Source organism: Chiloscyllium plagiosum, chromosome 11 (assembly GCF_004010195.1).
Source record: "Chiloscyllium plagiosum isolate BGI_BamShark_2017 chromosome 11, ASM401019v2, whole genome shotgun sequence".
In the NCBI taxonomy this organism is placed as follows: Eukaryota; Metazoa; Chordata; class Chondrichthyes; order Orectolobiformes; family Hemiscylliidae; genus Chiloscyllium; species Chiloscyllium plagiosum.
In genome coordinates this window covers 65,171,601-65,192,356 of record NC_057720.1, presented here as the reverse complement: position 1 = coordinate 65,192,356, position 20,756 = coordinate 65,171,601, and the positions used below count along the sequence as shown (strand labels likewise).

The 20,756-nt window shown below is 41.0% G+C and overlaps 1 protein-coding gene across 2 annotated transcripts in view; it reads left to right on the top strand.

Annotated features, from left to right (window-relative positions):
- LOC122554482 (podocin-like) overlaps positions 1-20,756 on the top strand; it is a 70,895-nt gene that overhangs the window by 22,733 nt on the left and 27,406 nt on the right. For both annotated transcript variants that reach the window (XM_043699583.1, XM_043699582.1), the window contains exons 2-6: positions 1,046-1,149; positions 1,543-1,615; positions 2,529-2,611; positions 6,427-6,630; positions 19,890-19,945. In XM_043699583.1, coding sequence (XP_043555518.1) covers positions 1,046-1,149; positions 1,543-1,615; positions 2,529-2,611; positions 6,427-6,630; positions 19,890-19,945 — 520 coding nt within the window. The remainder of the gene's footprint in view (positions 1-1,045; positions 1,150-1,542; positions 1,616-2,528; positions 2,612-6,426; positions 6,631-19,889; positions 19,946-20,756) is intronic.

Below are 20,756 nucleotides of genomic sequence, written 5' to 3'. Positions count from 1 at the left end.
GGGTCGGCCGGGGCAGTCAGGTTTGTGGATTTTGGGCAGGAGGTAGAAACGGGCAGTGCGGGGTTGTGGGACTATGAGGTTGGAGGTGGTGGATGGGAGATCCCCCGAGGTGATGAGGTTATGGACGGTCTGGGAGATAATGGTTTGTTTGTAGTACCTATCACATTTCCGACGCCCCTCCCCCAAGTCCCTCCTCCCTACCTTTTATCTTAGCCTGCTGGACAAACTTTCCTCATTCCTGAAGAAGGGCTTATGCCCGAAACGTCAATTCTCCTGTTCCCTGGATGCTGCCTGACCTGCTGCGCTTTTCCAGCAACACATTTCCAGTCCTTGAGGTTTGTGCCTGTCAAGGAAATTAAGCTCACCATCAGACTAGAAAAGGAATAAAGAATGAAGTCCTGCTTTTAAATTCAGATTTCTACCCATGCCTGCTTCCTTGAAATGTTGAGGTCAATGTTTCTGTAAAGTTGAATGAGAGTTGTAGCCTACTGATATTATTGCTAGCCTATTAATCCAGAGACACAGGTAATGTTCTGGAGACCTGAGTTCAAAACCTGCTGTGGCAGATAGTGGAGTTTGAATTCAACAACAATCTGGAAATAATGATCTCATGATGACCATGAAATCATTGCTAATTGTCAGAAACACCTATCTGGGAAGGAGATCTGCCATCTTTATCTGGTCTGGCTCCAGACACAGCAATGTGATTGATTCCTAATGGCCGTCTGCGTAATTAGGGATAGGCAATAAATGCTGGACCAGCAGTGATGCCCACCCCATGAATGAATAAAAAGAAAATTGAAAAATTAAAATTTGTATGCAATTAATGTCATCTTGGATAACCAGAGAAAAAAAATCTGGGCAGCCTAGCTTTACATATGAAATGACATCAAAGTATTGCATTGCTAATAACCAAAGAACTAACAGAAAAAGGGACAAGTAGAGCATGATACAAGAAACACAGTACATAGCACTTGATGTTTAAAATGTGTTTGTTAAAACAGACTGTAATAATCTGATATGCCTGCCTGCTCTTCTTAATCAGGTATCAAGCACCGAAGGCCAGGCGTCTGCGAGTGTATTCTCACATTCCTTACTTTGTTGCTGGTTCTTGTCTCATTCCCAGTCTCTATCTGGTTCTGTGTTAAGGCAAGTATAATAGTAACAAAACACTGCAATTGGCATTTTTGGGAAGGTTGGTTCAGTGGGTATGAAGTATTTCTAGCGGGTTTAATACTTGACCCTCCAAAATAAGAGGTCATGTGTTTTTGTTTAGATGTTGACCCTCATTTGCCAATGTTGGGTATGGCCAGTAATTGCTTAGCAATATGCCACCTAAAGGAGAGCAACACGTTAAAAAAAATTAGGATCCAAAAGAAAACACAACTAACACTAAACCAGAAATTATTGGAAATATATAGCACGACAGAAATATATTTAACAGGCAGTAAATATTGTAGAAATCTTGTCACTTTCTGCTTGGATTAGTTGGCAGTAACCAATATTCACTCGTACAATAATCATTTTTTGTTTGTTGTACAGATAGTCCAAGATTATGAGCGTGCGGTGATCTTCAGACTGGGACGATTACTATCAGGAAGACCCAAAGGACCAGGTAGCTACTTGCACCTTCAGAGGCATATTAGGATTGGTAACACATTGCTGCCAGCATTGTAACTTTTGTCTCTATGCAAGATGAAATTTAAGTGTTTTACTTTGATGATTTTTATTTTCAAAAAGTGAAATATCAGCCAATGAATTTACAGCCAGAACCTCAGTTTAGGTGCGTAACTATTTTCACTTCTACATTGTCATTGTAGGAGTATCATTACTGCAAGCTACCTTCTCTGGAAAACTAGAGATGCACAAAACCTTGCATCAAGCATCCATATCTTCAAGAAACTACTTTTAACAAACATGAAAAAACGTAAACTGGGATTATATCCAGATCGTTTAAATTGTTTGTGTGTATAATTCAATTGGTCCAAACAGTATAGAATTATTATATTCTGCAATGAAATTTGTCAACATTTATCAACAGTTTATCAGGATGTGTTTTGTCCAATTTGTCTCTGAACACCTATACTTTGAAAATAATTTATCATTTTAAATCAAAACAGTTTTAGTAGGTTTTTGCAAAGACTAATACCATGGAATAATTGATAGGTGCTCCTACTCTCAATAAGAGTACTCCAAAATTTAGTGGCTGTGAGAAAAGCAATATAAAGAAAGTTGTCCCCAATGATTAATATTATTAATTAAAAGGAATTATTCATTGATCCCCTGCTTCCCACACTTGAAGGAAGTTCAGGTTGAAAATTTGTTGCAAATTACGTATCTTCAACACACAGCTCCTATGAAAGCAGCATCCTAGAGAATGGGCTTAGTAAACTTATTTGAAGATTCTTTACCAGTAAGATTTGATTTCATTTAAAACAGTCGAGATGTTGAAGCACAGATAAAGGATTTTTTAAAAGTGGATAAGATTTATTCTGATATAAGCTGCTCTTCATTGGTTCATATTTTAGGCCTCTTTTTCTTCATGCCATGTCTGGACACGTATCATACAGTGGATCTACGAATCAAAACCTTGGAGATCCCTTTTCATGAAGTAAGCATAAAAAGACAAACGCATGATAAAAGTGTGATGAATGCTCCAGGGAATGCATGAAGCCAAGTTGTTGTATATTAGAGGATAAATATTGTTAAATAGAGTCCAGGTCTACAATTTTACTGACAAGTTTAGTTCTATTAAACACACGCCCTTAAACTCACAAACCACTAACTGCTTTCCTTTTGCTTTTCACCACCTGATCACCTGTTTGACAAATTAAACAATTAACAATCACTATCCACCAAGGGCTGTACAACAATAATAAAAGGGAAGGGTTAAGAGAGAGGGAAGGGACTAAATTAAAATGGAGCTGGAAGGGTTCATGTGCTAGGCACTTTCCTCTAAACATTTCAAAAGTATTAGTGGATACTGTGGGCTCCATCTCCAAGGAAACTCAAGTGTGAACGTAGATGCAGAAGATGGGCAGGCAGCAGCAACTATGACTCCTTCCATGGCCTGCTGCCTGGACTTGTTGATTGCTACTTAAGCCATGTCCAGGAGGAGATCCATGAGGAGATCCTCCAAATTACTTGCCCCCTCCACACTGAGTGCCCAAAGATCAGAAGCGTGGGGCTGAAGTGCAGCCTAAAGAATATTAACAACTTTTTAAACTAATTTAACAGATCGTGCAATCATCCTCAAACTGCGTGGGTTTTCTCCGGGTGCGCTGGCTTCCTCCCACCAGTCCAAAGGCATGCAGGTTGAATGGACTGGCCATATTAAATTGCCTCTAGTGTCTAGAGATGTCCAGCCTATGTGGATAAGCCATGGAAATGCAGGGTTACAGGGATAAGTTAGGAGGGATGGGTTGAGGTGGAATGCTCTTCGAAGGGATGGAGTGAACTCAATGGGCCAAATGGCCTGCTTCCACACTGTAGGGATTTTATGATTCTATTTAACTCTCTTGCCCACAAGAAATGTTTTATTTGAATTCTCCGGCACAACAGAACCCATCACAGAGATTGGCATGTGAAGAATTACTAAAAATAAAAGTTTCCGATTTTAGCATCTCCCAGATATGGAAATTTCAAAACATAATGCTCCATTTTTAATTTTTTCAATGTTTTATTTGCCCAAATGATATTTCCGACCTGAAGATTTTTCACTGTTGCTCTCTACTCTAATACTTCAGAACTAGCATTTAGATTGTTTGGGCATGGAACCAATTGAATTGTCCAATTTGACTTCACAATTCCTCCATTTCAGTTTTGGAAGCTGCTGCATCTTTTTGTGATTTACTTTAATAACCAGCAATGGCTAACATTTTCCAAATAAGATTACTTTTGCATTTGATTCATCCTGCTTGATTTCCAATTCAATAAACTTTAAAGCCCCAGAAGCGTGGTTTATAATTGTGACTTCTGCTTTAAGACCATTTATGATAATGTTTTCAAGTTCATTGTTTCCACTGCACAAATAAAAATCTACATGCATCATTATGATACCTGAAAACTATCCCATCATCAAGCAAGTAAAACATGGCAGGATCTGCTATTAACTGAAGACATCCAAACTTGAACAAGACAGACCTTACTGAGAAATAACAAACACTTGAGACATCGCTCAGACCATATTTATATTTACTTAACATTCAGAGTGATCCCACTGCATTTAGTGCCTCTTTTGAAGGAAGAAGAGATACTTCCCTCTTAAGCTGGTCTCCCTGCAGAAATGTATCTTTAATGTCCATTGATCTACAATTACTAACAAAACTGGCCTCAAATATCTTGGTCTCCCAGATTTGCTCCAAAACCTCAAGCCATAGGGTTTGCTTTGGCTTTGTATATCCATTCAGGAGCCCCCTGTTTGGTGGATAGCCAGCTATATGATAGGGCTGACTGTCCCCTGTTTGCGACCTCTAAATAACCCTTACATTCCCTCCAGTTTTCACATTTCTTTGTTCTATGGCGCCTTTGATTCACTTGATTTCCAGTTTCTTTGTGACCACCAGGAATTCCTAATCACATAGGCTTCATCTCCCACTCATATTCCTGGCCTGCACCACATTTCTTGCTCTTGTTAAACTACATTCTTCATCTTGTCTTCTCTCTTTTTTCTGGACTGTTACTGTTTGGCCTCCCCCTCCTATTAATAGAACTTCTTTCTAGGGTCATGTTCCCTTCCAGACCTGTGACCTGAGCTTACATTGAGTTTTCTTGCATTCCATCTTTGTCCTTCATGAGCCCTATCCATGGCCTGAACATCCTGCCCCTCATCCTGCACATTCATCCAGCTTTAAAAGTTTTTGGTGGCCTTCTCTGCATTTCTTCATGACTAGCCCCTTCTATATGTAACTTACCCACTTTAGGCAGATGCCCTTTGGTATCAATAGCCTCATATTGATCATTAGGACTGAACTGTCCATCATCAGAAAAACTGTGAATTGTAGCCATTTGATCCTCATAGCCCAGCAACATTTGGGTAAGCACAGGAGCTATTCGGGCTACTTCAGAATCTGCAAACTTGTACTGTAATCCATACCAAACAACCTTAAACAGAGCACCTGAACAGTCTGATTCCCATGTTATACAAGTATTTTTTTCTGTCTTTACCAATAACCTCACCGCACCCCAGACTTTCCATCCTTTAAGTCTCTTGCTCTTATAATAAAGCAGATCTCCGAGATTTAAGTTGGTTTTTGATGTCTTTACCTCAAGGCTCCTGAATTCTTTCTGAGCCCATGGATTTAATGAAGGCCTTTGTGTCTGCATGTGGTGCATTCAAATGTTCCAAAAAAACAGAACTGATTGCCGCCCCTTCCCAAACTGGGGTTGTTCACCTATTAGTGATGGAACTTTAGGATTCCTACTAATGAGCTAACTTGGAATATATCCTCCAACCATCTCGAACTAATTCTCAGCACATACAGCCCATGCCAATGTAGATAATTTACAGTTTGGCTGATCTGTCAAAATGTTTTGAACCTTTTCATTTCTTTACTGCACAGTTCCTTTCATACACCATGTTGCGAAAAGTGCTTTTTGCTGCTGTATTCATAACTATTTTGTGCATATTTGCACACATATCTCTAAATGGACCATTTGGAAAGAACACCACCATCTCCCCAACTCAGAAAAAAATGCCACTGGTCCAAATCTAGTCCTTATCCACTTTTCCATCACCTTATCCACAACTACTTTCTTAGATTTACCTTGTATTACTTTCAACTAACAAAATTTATTTGCGAAATGTACAAAATGTTTCCCTTCTTTATCCAATACCTTTAAATGCACAGCCACTACCTTGTTAATATTCCCCACTAAAAGCAAAGTTAAAAATCACATAACACCAGGTTATAGTCCAACAGGTTTAATTGGAAGCTCTAGCTTTCGGAGCGTCGCTCCTTCATCAGATGGTTGTGGAGGACACAATTGTCAGATACAATGACACAACCTGGTGTTGTGTGATTTTTAACTTTGTGCACCCCAGTCCAACACCAGCATCTCCAAATCATGCCCAGGTTGTGATGGTGTCTTTCAGAATTTCTCGCATATCTCACACCTATCACTCAACTCTTCTGCAAGCTTATATTCCTTTTCACCACTGTACTAACCTTACCCTTAATTAACTGAGCCACCCACACCCTTTTCATTCCTTCCTATCAAATACACTTGAATATTCAGAATAACAGTTTTAACTTTGCAACAATGTTCTCTCATGGCTTCATTATCTTGCTCATTTATTTCCATCTGTGTAAATGTAGAGGTATCAGTATTGAACATATCGAATTGATTCCATTTAGCATTTGATTTTGAGTGCTTCTGCTGAAACAGAAATAATTGTAACACTCAAGGTTCTCCTTTATTTTGTAGGTTATATCCAGTGACATGGTGACCGCTCAAGTGAATGCCATCTGTTATTATCGGGTAGAGAATGCCTCCCTCTCTTTAACAACAGTCAGGAACACCTCTGTCTCAGTATCATTGCTGGTGCAAACTATTATTAAACGGAGCTTAGCTTGTCGAAAATTCAATGAAATTCTCCTGGAAAGGAAATCCATTGGTGATGAAATCAAGGTAAACAAAATTGCAGATGGCTACAATCCTCTCAAAGCTGTCATTTTTCTCAACAATCACATGACATTATCTGGTTACTAGTCCCAAATAATTTCTTGTTTCTTTCTTGAATGCCTGGAGGCATTCATTAACTACCTGGAGGTTCACCTGTCTGAAAATGGTCTGTTTGAATTCCTTCAGTTTAATTTTCATACTGCCAACCACACTGACATAAAATCACCATTTAATGTTGTTACTATAATTGCTGCATCTTATCCAATCTTGTCTTGTTCAATCTCTCTGGTGTGTTCCATACTTCCTCCAAATAAACTGTCTTTTCTGTATGGTGCACCATCAATGCATTTGCTTCTCCTCCTGTCTCTGTACAACACAATTCCATCTTTGTACCTCTTCTTTTATTCATATCTATGCTCCAACTCCTGAACATATGGCAACTAATCCAGCCCTGGGATTTTCACTATCATTATCAACTCAGCGAAGCCAATTACTTGTCAAGAACCAGACCACAGGTATATTGTTTTTCAAATTCAACATCACCAAGATTACAGCCACCCTATTCTCCTCCTGCCAATAAGTCTGTAACCTTTTTCCCTTGTCCTCAGTCTGCTGACTCATACTGAAATGTACAGTCTGCAACTGTGATAGCTTAATTTATCTTGATTAGTGCTTCAAACTCCACATTGTATACATTACAAAATCCTCCTACTTGCATCTCCAATATTATGTTAATGTTCTGAACTCCACTTTTGACTTCTGTACTACCTCCTCATCAGCCTCTAAAGCTCCATCAAACTAAATTACATTTCTCCTTCACCACAGTCCTCACTAATTTACGTTGGTCGTTTCAGTCAAAGAAACCTAAAATGGTTACAGCACAGGAGGCCATTCCATCCTTCTAGACTCTGCCAGCTCTCTGGAAGTGCAATTTTGCTAGTCCCACTCCACTGCAGGTGGTACATAAACCAGCAACTGTTTTCCCTTCAGTTCTCAACAAATTCCCTTTTGAAAGTCACAAGTTAATCTGCCTCTCTCCCTCCACGGTACACACACATGCTTACATACAAATTCTCAGTCAATCAGTTCAGATTCTAACTGCATTTAAAAAAAAGTTTCCTCATGAGTCCTTTGGTTCTCGATCCTTGTCAATGAGAACAACTTCTTACTCTCCACTTCTAGACCTCTCTTGATTTAGGCCACTAATAAATCTCCTCTTAACCTTCCCTTCTTTGAGAAGAACACCCCAGCTTCTCCAAACTATTCACAAATCTGAAGTCCCTTAGGCCTGGAATCATTTTGATGAATCTTTTCTGCAGCTCATAAATCCTCACATCCTTTTTGAAGTGCAGTAGCCAGAATTAGTCATAATGTGTTGTTTGAGGCCGAACCAATGTTTTAAAGGAATTCATCATAACTGTGTTGCTTCTGCACTCTGTCTCCATTGTAAGCTCTGGATCTTATCTGTCCATCTAACCAGTTTCATAAGCTGCCCTGTCACATTGAACACATTTTGCACATGTACCAGGTCTCTCTGCTGCTGCATCCTCTTTAGTTATATTGCCTTCCTTGAGTTCTTTGCGTTCCTGGTATTCTTACAAAAATGTATCATTTGACACTTTCCTGCAACAACTTTCACCACTCATGTATGCATCCATTCCACTAATCCTTCGAGTCTATCATTTTCCACCTCATAACTCCTTATATTTCCAGGTTTTGTAACATTTGCAAATTATGAAACAATGTCTTCTATAATAGGTTTGGTCACTAATATATAACAAGAAAAGCTCCAATACCTGGAGAACAATTCGTTCTCGTCCAAAGAAAAAACAACTGCTCACCAATATCTCTGCTCTCACTTAGTCAACTGTCATTACCTTTTATTCCATGGACTTCAACTCAATTAATTTAACTGAAAGTTATCACTCTCACTCACAACTTAGCCTAAAGTCTCACTCAGACTGTTTCTATGATTTCCTCCAGCAAATACGCCATTCTGTTCTGTTCAATTCTGACATTGTGTGCTTCCTTCCTTTTAATTTGACCATGTGCCAAATATTTCTTCAACTGGGAGAGCAAATAAATAATAAATTCCTATTAATTTCCAGAGTTTTATTTGCCATTCTGAGTTAAGTCTGCAAGTGTGCTCTAGTAAAAACGTAGGCACTCCCCATCTCACCAATATACTGGAAATTCGAGATAAAATACACTATATCTATTTTTCTGCAAAGCTAGTTTCTAAAAGTAGCTAGTTTCTGAAAGCCACTTTACTTTGTTGTTGATGTTGTTATAATAAAATGTGAGAATATTGCAAGTTAGTTAATTAAGGTGGAGTATAGATGCAAAGCCACCCATGAGGGCCAGGCGATGGCCTCATGGTATTATCACCATTAATTTACAGACCCAGGTCATGTTCTGTGGAGCTGGGTTTGAATCCTGCCATGTCAAATTATGGAACTTGAGTTCAATTTTTTAAAAATCTGCAAGTAAAAGTCTATGGAGACCATGAAATTGTAGTCAATTTTTGGAGAAACCCATCAGGTTTTTGAATCTCCTTTAGGGAAGGAAACTGCTGTCCTTACCTGGCCTGGCCTACATGTGACTCCAGACCCACAGCAATGTGATCGACTCTGAACTACCCTCTGGACAATTAAGGGTGGGCAATAAATGTTGGCCTAGCCTGCAACAATCTGGAAATTAATAAGAAACAAAATTCTTCATCAAGGCCATGGTGGAGCAGGCAACAGATCTCCTGAAGTTGAGTCTAGATTAGAGTGGTGCTGGAAAAGCACAGCAGATCAGGCAGCATCCGAGGAGCAAGCACCCTGCCTCTATTCCTGACGCCCCTTTTGCCCGAAACATCGATTTTCCTGCTCCTCGGATGCTGCCTGACCTGCTGTGCTTTTCCAGCACCACTCTAATCTAGACTCTGGTTTTCAGCATCTGCAGTCATTGTTTCTACCTCCTGAAGTTGAGGTTTAACGCTTGGACTGACCTGGTGGGTGGTGGTTGTTGCAAGAGGCAAATGCAGCTTCTGTTTAATTTCTGTTTGTTTTGGAATATTTGAAGAAAAGTGAATGTTTTGAGGGCATTTGGAGGTTTTCTTGTTTATGATGGTCTTACAATAAACAACAGTAAGATGCCAGATGGATGTTGAGATATGAGTAGCAGTGACTTAGAGAGGGTTGGAGAATCCATTCTGAAGACACAAAACATTAATTCTGCTTTCTCTCCACAGATGCTGCCAGACCTGCTGAGTTTCTCTAGAATTTCAGTTTTTGTAAGATGGTTTAAAGATAAGTGAGCTGTGTGGCCTGCAGTTTAAATCGTGATAGCAATATGCAGCTGCACACACAAGGAAGTTCAGTGGTGCCACTTATGCCTTGTGAGAAGTGTTGGTTTGTGGCAGCTATGCCACTACATTGATAGTGAAGGGTAATTTCAGACTACAACATTTGACCTGGTGCAGAGTTGGAGTTCCAAGATGGCGCAGATGTCAGGGATGCTGGTATATCTCAGAGAAAATCTCTAGCTACAGCGTGTGGGAAAATTAGGCTTGCATCAAATGAAAGAGGTGCTAGAGGGCTGAGGTTAGTACTTAATGAGGCAGAGTTGAAAAATGTGGTGCTGGAAAAACACAGCAGGCCAGGCAGCATCCAAGGAGCAGGAGAATCGATGTTTTGGGCATAAGCCCTTCTTCAGGATTGAGGCTGTTGTGCCAAGCGGCTGAGGGGAGGGGAAATGAGGAAGCTGGAGAAATCTACATTCATCCCTTGTGGTTGGAGGGTTCCTAGGCGGAAGATGAGGCACTCTTCCTCCAGGCGTCGTGTGGCCAGGGTCTGGTGATGGAGGAGGCCAAGGACCTGCATGTCATTGGCGGAGTGGGAGGGGAGCTAAAGTGTTCATCCACGGGGCTGTTGGGTTGGTTGGTGCGGGTGTCCCAGAGGCCTTCCCTGAAACGTTCCGCAAGTAGGCGGCCTGTCTCCCCAATGTAGAGGAGACCACATCGGGTGCCGCGGATGCAGTAAATGCTGTGTGTGGAGGTGCAGGTGAATTTGGAACGGATATAGAAGGATCCATTGGGGCCTTGGAGGGAGGTGAGGGGGGAGGTGTGGGTGCAAGTTTTGCACTTCTTGCAGTTGCAGGGGAAGGTGCCGGGAGTGGAGGTTGGGTTGTTGGGGGGTGTGGACCTGACGAGGGAGTCGCGGAGGGAGTCGTCTCTCCTGAATGCTGATAGGAGTGGAGAGGGAAATATATGCCTGGTGGTGGGGTCTGTCTGGAGGTGGCGTAAATGACGGAGGATGATAAGTCGTATCTGGAGGTTGGTGGGGTGGTAGGTGAGGACCAGTGGGGTTCTGTCCTGGTGGCAATTGGAGGGGCGGGGTTCAAGAGCGGAGGAGCAGGAAGTGGAGGAGAAACGGTGAAGAACGTCGTCGACCATGTTGGAGGGGAAATTGTGTTCTTTGAAGAAGGAGGCCATTTGAGTTGTTCGGTAATGGAATTGGAATTAATAAGGCAGGTTTGGGACAAGCACTCGGCACTCGGCATACACAAAGAGAAACCCTCCATGAAATGCAATGAAAAGGACACAGCCAAAATATTAGGAGATTCAGCACGTAAACAAAGTGCGAGAGAAAATCAGCAGGTCTGAGAGACAGAATGATCATTTTGAATTCAATTGGACTTCAGAACAGTGATGGGTTTTGTAGTACAGAAAAAGGTGGGGAGGAACAGTGGAGCAGGGGCACACTCAGGGCAAGGGTAGAGGGTGAGGGTGATTAGAGATTAAACAAGTAACAAAACAAAGTGCAAAGAGAACGGTGATGGATCTGAAGAAATGGGAAGGATCCAGAGTTGGTCTTAATATGGGTCAACTCTGATAAAGCAAAACTATTTTAAAAAGATAGAAACAAAGTGGGAGGACAGACATTATGCTCTGAAGTTGTTAAACTCAATGTTGAGTTCAGAAGGCTGTTAAATGCTGAAATGGAAAATGAAGTGCTGTTCCTTGAAATCTGCACTGGACTGTGGTCAGAAATGTGAGCATGAGAACTTTCTGTTAACACTTCTTTCTACATCTGATCTGATCTCTCTCTCACACACACAAATTGCTGGAAAAGCTTAGTAGGTCTGGCAGCATCTGTGGAGAGAAATCAGAGTTAATATTTTAGATCCAGTGACCATTCCTCAGAGCTGACATCAATTTCCAGAATCCACAGTTTTTTCAGTTTTTATTGAAAATGTTCACGTTGTATTTGAATCCTCCTTCTCAAATCCATGGCCTGATTATTTCTTAATCCTTCAATTTCATTTGTTCAGGATATATACACTTGGTTGCTCTGTTTGCTCAGGTCTCATATTCCATCATTTTCTCACTCTGCGTTTTTTTTTTAGGTTTGTGGTCTAAATAACATAATGGACCACAGTGTTTTGGGCCGATGGTATAAGTTCAAGTCATACTAACAACAAAATCTGACACATTATGTTTCTCACAAACTGTGACAGCTTTATGTACCAACAGGCAGGATATCATTATATCATATCAAACATAGTGATCTTTACAAGAATCAGTAGCTAGATCAGAATGTTGTTTGCTAAATAAGAACCACAAGATTTAACATAGATGTTATCTAACTACATCTAATGCAAGTATTCCTCCCTTTTACCCAACTTCCTCTTTCAATCCTCGATTATTTTTAATTTCTATTTTCATTATACTGAACATGTTTATGTGAATGTCTTAGTTCCAGAAATTGTATATTCAGAACTTGGAGCATATGGTACATTTTGTTCTAGATAGACCCAAAAGCAAATAATGGTATCATAATGGTGAGTGTTTCCATGTCAAATTCCAGTCCAAAGTGACAAACCCAGTTGAAGTGCAAAGAAACAGCTATCAGTTATGATGATCTGAATGTTCGGCAGAACAACAGCTACAATGGCAACCTTTAAGAAGGAATTGGATATTTCCATGGAAGCAAAAATTTGAAGGGCTGTGAAAAAGAAATGAGAATTTGACATTAACTGGATAGTGGTTTTGAAGATTTGTGCAGACATTGGGATGTCTGCTTATTACGCCATAAGATTCTTTGGGTTCAATTTTTCAGCCCAGCTGAGACAGAAACAGAGGCAGACAGGGTACAAAAAATTCTGATGCTTACCAAAGGTTGGCTTGGGGCTGGCAGGACCACACACCTCCATGTGCCAGATGGTTGAAATGAAAGAATGATTTGTACTAATAAAGCATGTTTCACAACTGCTAAAAATCTCAAAGCATTTTACAACTCTCACAAAAAGCAAAGTGGTGATGTGTTGTTATTGCCATGTTGATTTAAGGGTAAACTCCCTTGTTATTCTTTGGAATAATGTCATGAATTTTTAAAGCCCACACAACTAAGCAGACAAGCATTCTGGTAATGCCTCAATTAATAGCTGGCACCTCTGACAGTGTAGTCCTCCCTCAGTACTGTACTTGAGTGTCATCCTTGATTATTGTGGTCACACTCTGGAATAGAACCTGAACCCAGAACCTTAAAATCATGTGCAAAAGTTCAACAAACTGAATCACAGCTATTTAGCCTTAATCAGGCCACGTCAAGTCTAAAGTAGGTTAATTTAGGGTTTTCTAGTTCCTCACAGCTTCAGAAGACAGTACAGGTACTGAGAGGCAGATATCTGGCTGCATGCTGGGGACCAGTGCTCTGCAGAGACTTGCAGGCTCTTTCTGCTAGTTCAATTGCAACAGCAAATACAGGCAACCCCTGGAAGGATCTCCCCATCGATCCCTTTATAGTGGTGACCAGGCTACTGTATCTATATTTCAATTAAAAATATGGAAAAGTTAGCGAAAGGGTGTCTCCATGTTGTAACATGATCTCTGTTACTCATCATTCTTTCCAGACAATAGAGTCATAGAGTCATAGAGATGTACAGCATGGAAACAGACCCTTCAGTCCAACTCTTCCATGCCAACCAGATATCCTAACCCAAACTAATCCCACCTGCCAGCACCCAGCCCATATCTCTCCAAACCGTTCCCATTCGTTAACCCATCCAAATGCCTTTTAAATGTTGCAATTGTACCAGCCTCCCCACTTCCTCCGGCAGCTCATTCCATACACGTACCACCCTCTGAGTGAAAACGTTGCCCCTTAGATCTCTTTAATATCTTTCCCCTCTCACCATAAACCTATGCCCTCTAGTTCTGGACTCCACGATCCCAGGAAAAAGACTTTGCCTATTTATCCTATCCATGCCCCTCATAATTTTATAAACCTTAGAAGGGGTGTAGGTTTGATCGCTGAGCTTTAGGTTTGATATCCAGACGTTTCATTACCTGGCTAGGTAACACCATCAGTGGCGACCTCCAAATGAAGCTTTCCCATTTTCGGGCAAGTTGTAGCGTGTTGCGCCCATAGGTTTTTGCAAGGTTTGTGAAGGTTTGTAGCTCAGGTTGAGGTCGCTTGGAGGTCGCCACTGATGATGTTACCTAGCCAGATAATGAAACATCTGGATATCAAACCTACAGCTCAGCGAGCAAACCTACACCCTAAACCTCAACCTGAGCTACAAACCTGCACAAACCTTGCAAAAACCTTATAAGATCACCCGTCAACCTCCGACGCTCCAGGGAAAACAGCCCCAGCCGATTCAACCTCTCCTGATAGCTCAAATCCTCCAACACTGGCAACATCCTCGTAAATCTTTTCTGAACCCTTTCAAGTTTCACAACACCTTTCTGATAGGAAGAATACCAGAATTGTATGCAATATTCCAACGGTGGCCTAACCAATGACCTGTACAGCTGCAACATGACCTCCCAACTTCTGTACTCAATACTCTGACCAATAAAGGAAAGCATACCAAATGCCTTCTTCACTATCCTATCTACCTGTGACTCCACTTTCAAGGAGCTATGAACCTGCAGTCCAAGGTATATTTGTTCAGCAACATTCCCTAGGACCTTACCATTAAGTGTATAAGTCCTGCTAAGATTTGCTTTCCCAAAATGCAGCACCTCGCATTTATCTGAATTAAACTCCATATCTGCCACTTCTCAGCCCAACTTGCCATGATCTCTCAAACTGGAATGCTTTTGGTTGGTTGGCTATTTTGAGAGCCCGTGCATCATCCTTCAATGTCAATTGAGTAGCCAACCCCAGGAAAATCGCAATGAGTGACAACTTCTCCTGGGGAGAATGGGACTGAGGTCCACAAACAGCCTTTGGCCTTTGGTAAATAAATTGCCTACAAAGTACTTATAGTTTCACTGGTGTGGGTGCAAATTTGGAACAATAATTGTTTTGTGCCACAAATACACAGACTTTTGGGGTGGTGCTTGTGAAATGCTATTTCTGGTGAGGATGTTAAGAGCATGAGCAGGGAATATTCATTATTGCAGATGATAAAATCACTGTGTAACAGTAATTCTGCCATTTTAAATCTTGTCACTTTTGATTACACCCTCTTTTAACGATGTACAGCTGAAGATTCAATTGACAACAGGAGAGAGCTCCCGAGCAGAGGTTAGCTACAGCAGGCCTGAAAGGGCTTTCTCAGAAGCTTTAGAACAATTCTGCTACTAATATATAATTGGATGTCTTGGGAGGTGATGTGAGTTTGACTCCAATATGCTGTTTTACCTTATTGACATGGCAATTATCTCACATAATATTGTGAACTGAACATGGAGAGCAAGATACGGAAGACCCAGTGATACTTACTACAACTATTATGTTTAAACATTACATTCCTCAAGTATACAAGTGTCTGGGTTAGCATTAAGCTATTAAGTTGCAACAGAGCAGCATTTTTCCAGTAGACTGTCATGCTTCAAGTGATCTGAGATAGGATGGAGTATGAAACAGTTATAACCTTGGATTACATACCATGATAAAATGATATCATGGCCATATCTCTTAAAGGTATAACGTCATACTAACTTTGGCATACACAAAAGGAGGAGCTGGTTAGTTTGTTTGTTGTTAATCAATTCTACAGTCTACAGTCATGTACTATTGACCTAGTTACTATTTCTTAGGTGATAACAAGGTCTCTTATCTAGTGCTAATGTAGTTAACCAGTCATAAGCTAAGGTAATCCTTTGGCATGAAACATGCTACTCTTGCTTCTCAAATACATGCCTCCTCTGTCAAAGACTTACTGGTGATTAATAAATCACACTTAACCCTGGTAAGTGTACCACATGAAGAGTTGGCGGCAGTAGATCTGTCCAAAGATGATCCCAGGAGCAACAGGTACAAATAGCAGTCATCTCCTATAACAGAAATGATCTTTAACTTTGAATTGCTGATTAATCTCTATGGGCTCTGTTTGAATGTCTGTAAGTGTCTGATGGTTTGATGCATTGATTGAAGTTAGTGAAGTCAGCAAGTTGCGCTGCATGTGGATAAGGCCTTCACTGTGAATGTAAGCGCTCTGGCCAGACTACTTTTCCCCAGTCATGGATACTATAGTTGCATTTCCCATGGGCATCAACACAAGAGGGAGATAAAGCAGAAAAAAAAGCAAGCTATTTACAGAGAGAAGGTGAGGAATGAAAGAAGGTCTCTCAGGCAAGTCTCAAACATCTATGGCCTCTGTCAGCACCTAGGTTCACATAAGCTAGAACGAGCGCATGGTCTGTGCTTCACAAAGCAGATGCTCACAGAATTCTGCCACTATTTGCATCTTCAGAGTAGGGTGAGGACAGAGCTGCCAGTGGCTGTGAAACTGAATTTTGTGGAGCTGGGTTGATTTCAGATTGATGTAGGTGGTGTATGGACATTCCAGGTCACTGTTTAGTTTTGCTATATCAGATAGATGACAGATATTCTTTATACCAAGAGAGCAGTTTATTGTGTCCTTTCTGAATAGCAGCAGGTAGGATGTGCATGTGGTTTTGCTGGGATTGTAGGATTTCCTATAGTGCAGGTTCCCGTCAATTCACACACGGGTCTTTGCAAGCACAGTATCTAAGTACTGAGATGAACCAACCACAAAACGTTAACACTCACTGTACAACTGTGAACAACCACACTGACAATGTGATCATGACAATATGATGCCCTGTCAATCCACTTTTAACTCAATCTTGCAGCCACCACACCAAACAGAAAGTGACTGTCCAAAATGTCAATTCTCCTACTCCTCGGATGCTGCCTGACCTGTTGTGCTTTTCCAGCGTTACACTCTTGATGACGAAACCAGGAAACCAGGACTATCTACTGTGAAAGTGGCTGATAACTCCAGTTTGCATCCCAATACATGTGACCAGCATACATGTAATACATGGTAGCCATGCTACCATGAGGAACATTGTAGCACAGACTATTGAGGTGTGGAAACCAAGGGTTTCAAGGCCACTTTAGCTCAAGCAAGAACTGCAGGGATCCTCTTATGCTCCAGTTCTTAGTACAAATAGGCAATCCTTTATCCAAAATCCTGCAATCCGAAAATCTCCAAAGTCTGAAGGTTTTTTTGTTACGTTTTTTTCTCATTAACAAGGTTGTTTGGCGTGCAAACAGTTAACCCAACTCTTCACCCATTTGATGTGTGTCACTCAGATGCAATGTGGGGGGGGGCATGACCAGTTCTTGATTTTGTTTCAAGGCCCCAAGTGTGGAAACAGGCCCTTTGGCCCAAATTTCCACACCAACCCTCCAAAGAGCAACCCACCCAGACCCATTCCCCTACATTTACACCTGACTAATGTACCTAACACTACGGGCAATTTAGCATGGCCAATTCACTTGACCTGCACATCTTTGGACTGTGGAGGAAACCGAAGGAAACCCACGCAGACACGGGGAGAATGTGGTAGTGAATGTGCTCCTCTGGTAAGATTTTTAAAAATTTCACCATCAAAATTGCCCGTAGTGTTAGGTGAAGGGGTAAATGTAGGGGAATGGGTCTGGGTGGGTTGCGCTTCGGCAGATCAATGTGGACTTGTTGGGCCGAAGGGCCTGTTTCCACACTATAAGTAATCTAATCTAATCTAAAAAAAACTGCCACTTATTCTGAAATTCAAAATATTCTGAATTCCGAAAACCAGCTAGTCTGGAGCATTTTAGATAAAGGATTGTGCACCTGTAGTCCACTATATCCTTCACGAGCTGGTCATTAGTGGGGTATGGTTCTTGTTGCCAGGGAAATCATGAGAAATTCAGGAGACAAAAGGGTGCAGGGAGCTAGCCCAACTTCACTTCAGCTAAGTTGTCTGAGATTGTATCATGTATGTATATTTCCATGAATATAATCTCAAATTCGTATCGTACAATGCAATATCTTTTAATCTATTAAGTACCATTACAGCACTCATTAATGACAATGCTGAAACAAAAAAAAACAACCGTTTGAAATTAACAAACCATTGAATGTTTTCCACAAAACTCAAGTAATCACCATTTTGTATTCCTTTCCTGCCTGTATTGTAGGTGCATCTACTTGGCTTGGTGCTCCTATGCTACACTACCTCAGTACTGCAGTAAGACTGGTGGAAGATTATTGATTCTCTCTGGAGGACGTGCTGCAGATGGTCAAGCTGACTGCAGTTTCTGGCTCTAGAATGCTAGATGGCACGACCTCAATTTAGCTGACAAAAATCTGGGCTGGCTGCCAGACAAGCAACAGCTAGGCACTGTCAGTGTGGTAGCAGTGAGACTATAAATGCTGCTATCTTGTGACAGCGCATATCTGTTTGACCACTCCAGTGTCCTGCAAGTGGGCCAATTTGCAGCAGCACAGATAGCCAGACTGTGATGAGATCGTGGAGCACTGGTATCCACAGCCATGAGGCAGCGGTCTGATGTCCTCATTGTAACAAGCTGAGGTTTCATGACTTCAGGCTGAGCTACAACTGCAGCACTGAGATACTGGGCAGTGTCTGCTTATGCTGCAGTTGAAACTGAGATAGCAACCATTAGGCACTGCATCACAACTGGACTGCCAGTACTCTCATGGAGTTTGTCTTAACTTGCATGCAGGAGAAGATGGATTTAAAACAGCAAGCAAAGCCTCATGATGTTTGAGCTAGAATCTTCCATGCTCTACTTGACAGTGACAGCAGCCTCTCAAGCAGGCCTGTTAACTCACCAAATATTTCTGTGCATATGTCTATCGGTTCTGCATGCCTTGTGTGCAACTTCATTGAGTCACCTGAATTCTCTGCAGCAAAGCTCATTACGTGAACTTAGATCCAAAGCTGGAATCAGCTGGAATCCAAACTCCATTCCGACATCCATTCTGGTTGCAGCCCATTCATGATTGGTGACTCATCACATGCTGACCCTGCCTCGATGCTAACCTCTAAAGCTTGTGCACTGAAAGTATCTAAGCTGCTGGCTGCAAGTATGAGAGCATGTGGTGGTATCTCTTCTCCATCAATATCTTATACTCTTTGCACCTGAGGCTGTGCACTTGTTTATTCGGTGGTAGTTCTTTGGTATAAGAAAGGAAAAAGGCAGTAGGGTAGAATTGGGGTGAAGGAATTGAGAAAGCAAGAAGTATGTATTTACACCATTTTAAGGAATGAGTATATGAATGTGCATTCACTAAATCTGACCACTCATGTACTGCATCCGGATTCACAGGCCAGCCTCCTAGAATTGACCATGATTGCTACAAGCTTTCACAGTTTTTAGAAAGGCCTCCTGGCCTTAAGAGTGAGGATCTCTCTCAGAACATATTTCATGGTCTTTCTCATTATTTTTATTCATCCCCTAGACCATAAACTCTTTCTTAATGACTTTCAACAACTACTACAGCGAGAATACAGTTTTTAAATAGTGCAGCTAGCTTTAAATTGAGGCAATCTCATGGGCTTATGCTCAAAACATTGGTTCTCTTGCTCCTCGGATGCTGCTGACCGGCTGTGCTTTTCCAGCACCTCACCTCTCGATGCAGTCTCATATGGCCTTTCTAAGATGTGTGACTGCTGAATAGCATATTTAGCTCTGGGCTGCATTCCTCTGTCATTAGAAGAGCAGAAACACAAAATACATGCTAGCTACATTATTTTGAACTAGGACTGGCTAATCACACATCTCAGTCCTTTGCACCCATTTCTCTAATATTAAATTAGTCCATTATGTTTGCAGTATTCGTTTGGAGTCTAATGCACTTTCAGAGTTATAGGCTTGGCAATCAATGGTTATAGAACAGACATAGATCTTGTCATTCAGTTGGCTTCATACACTTCTATGATAAAGATGAAAATTCATACGTTACAAATTGTAATCTAATCATGGTTCCACGTTGTTTTGCAGACAGCACTGGATGCAGCAACCTGCAACTGGGGAATCAAGGTGGAACATGCTGAAATGTACGTTTATGGAAGGAAATTCATCGTGTAGTATAATCACATTAGTTATTATAGTGAATTGTCAGTGCTAGCCTTCACTCAATGATTGCTCTCTGAATCAAAGATGATCTTTCCAGTCCATTCCAGGATTTGAGCACATAACCTAAACCCCGTGATAATCAAGGAGTGCTGTATTGCCATGGTACCATTTTTAGAAGCCTTCACAAAACCCCATTTGCCTGTTCAGATGATGCAAGAGGTTACATGCCCCATTTACAGAGTAGAGGAGAGAGTCTTATGGTTAACATTGACAACCCAGATATTTATCTCACTGCTATTTGTCCAAATGTGTGTGCAGAAATTCATTGGTTTGGTTATGGCATAACTACACATTTAAAAAAATTCACTCACTGTTGAAGCATTTATGTCCTTTGAACTTGAAAGACTCTCAAGAAGTGAAACCCTGCTATGCTTCTTTTCACAATTTATTTTTTGCTTAAAGGCATAGCTTTCAATTTCTACTGATCTTTGTTTATAAAAGAATGTCCTGAGCAGATGTCCTGAAATATTTTAAATAATTATCCATAAGGTTAAATTTCTACATTTGCTTTAAATAACAGCATTAACTACCCCAGCAACAACATGACTGCAAATCTCTACAAGTCATGCTAAAGCCAACCACCAAGGCCTCCACAATGGCAACCTGAGCTGTGTCAGATATCTTACCTAATTTCATGCTTTGAACTCGTCATGAATTACTGGATTCTAAGGATTTCAAGTAATAAATCTGGTCCAATTCATTGTGAATTTGTTTAGGTTACCAAAGCAGAGG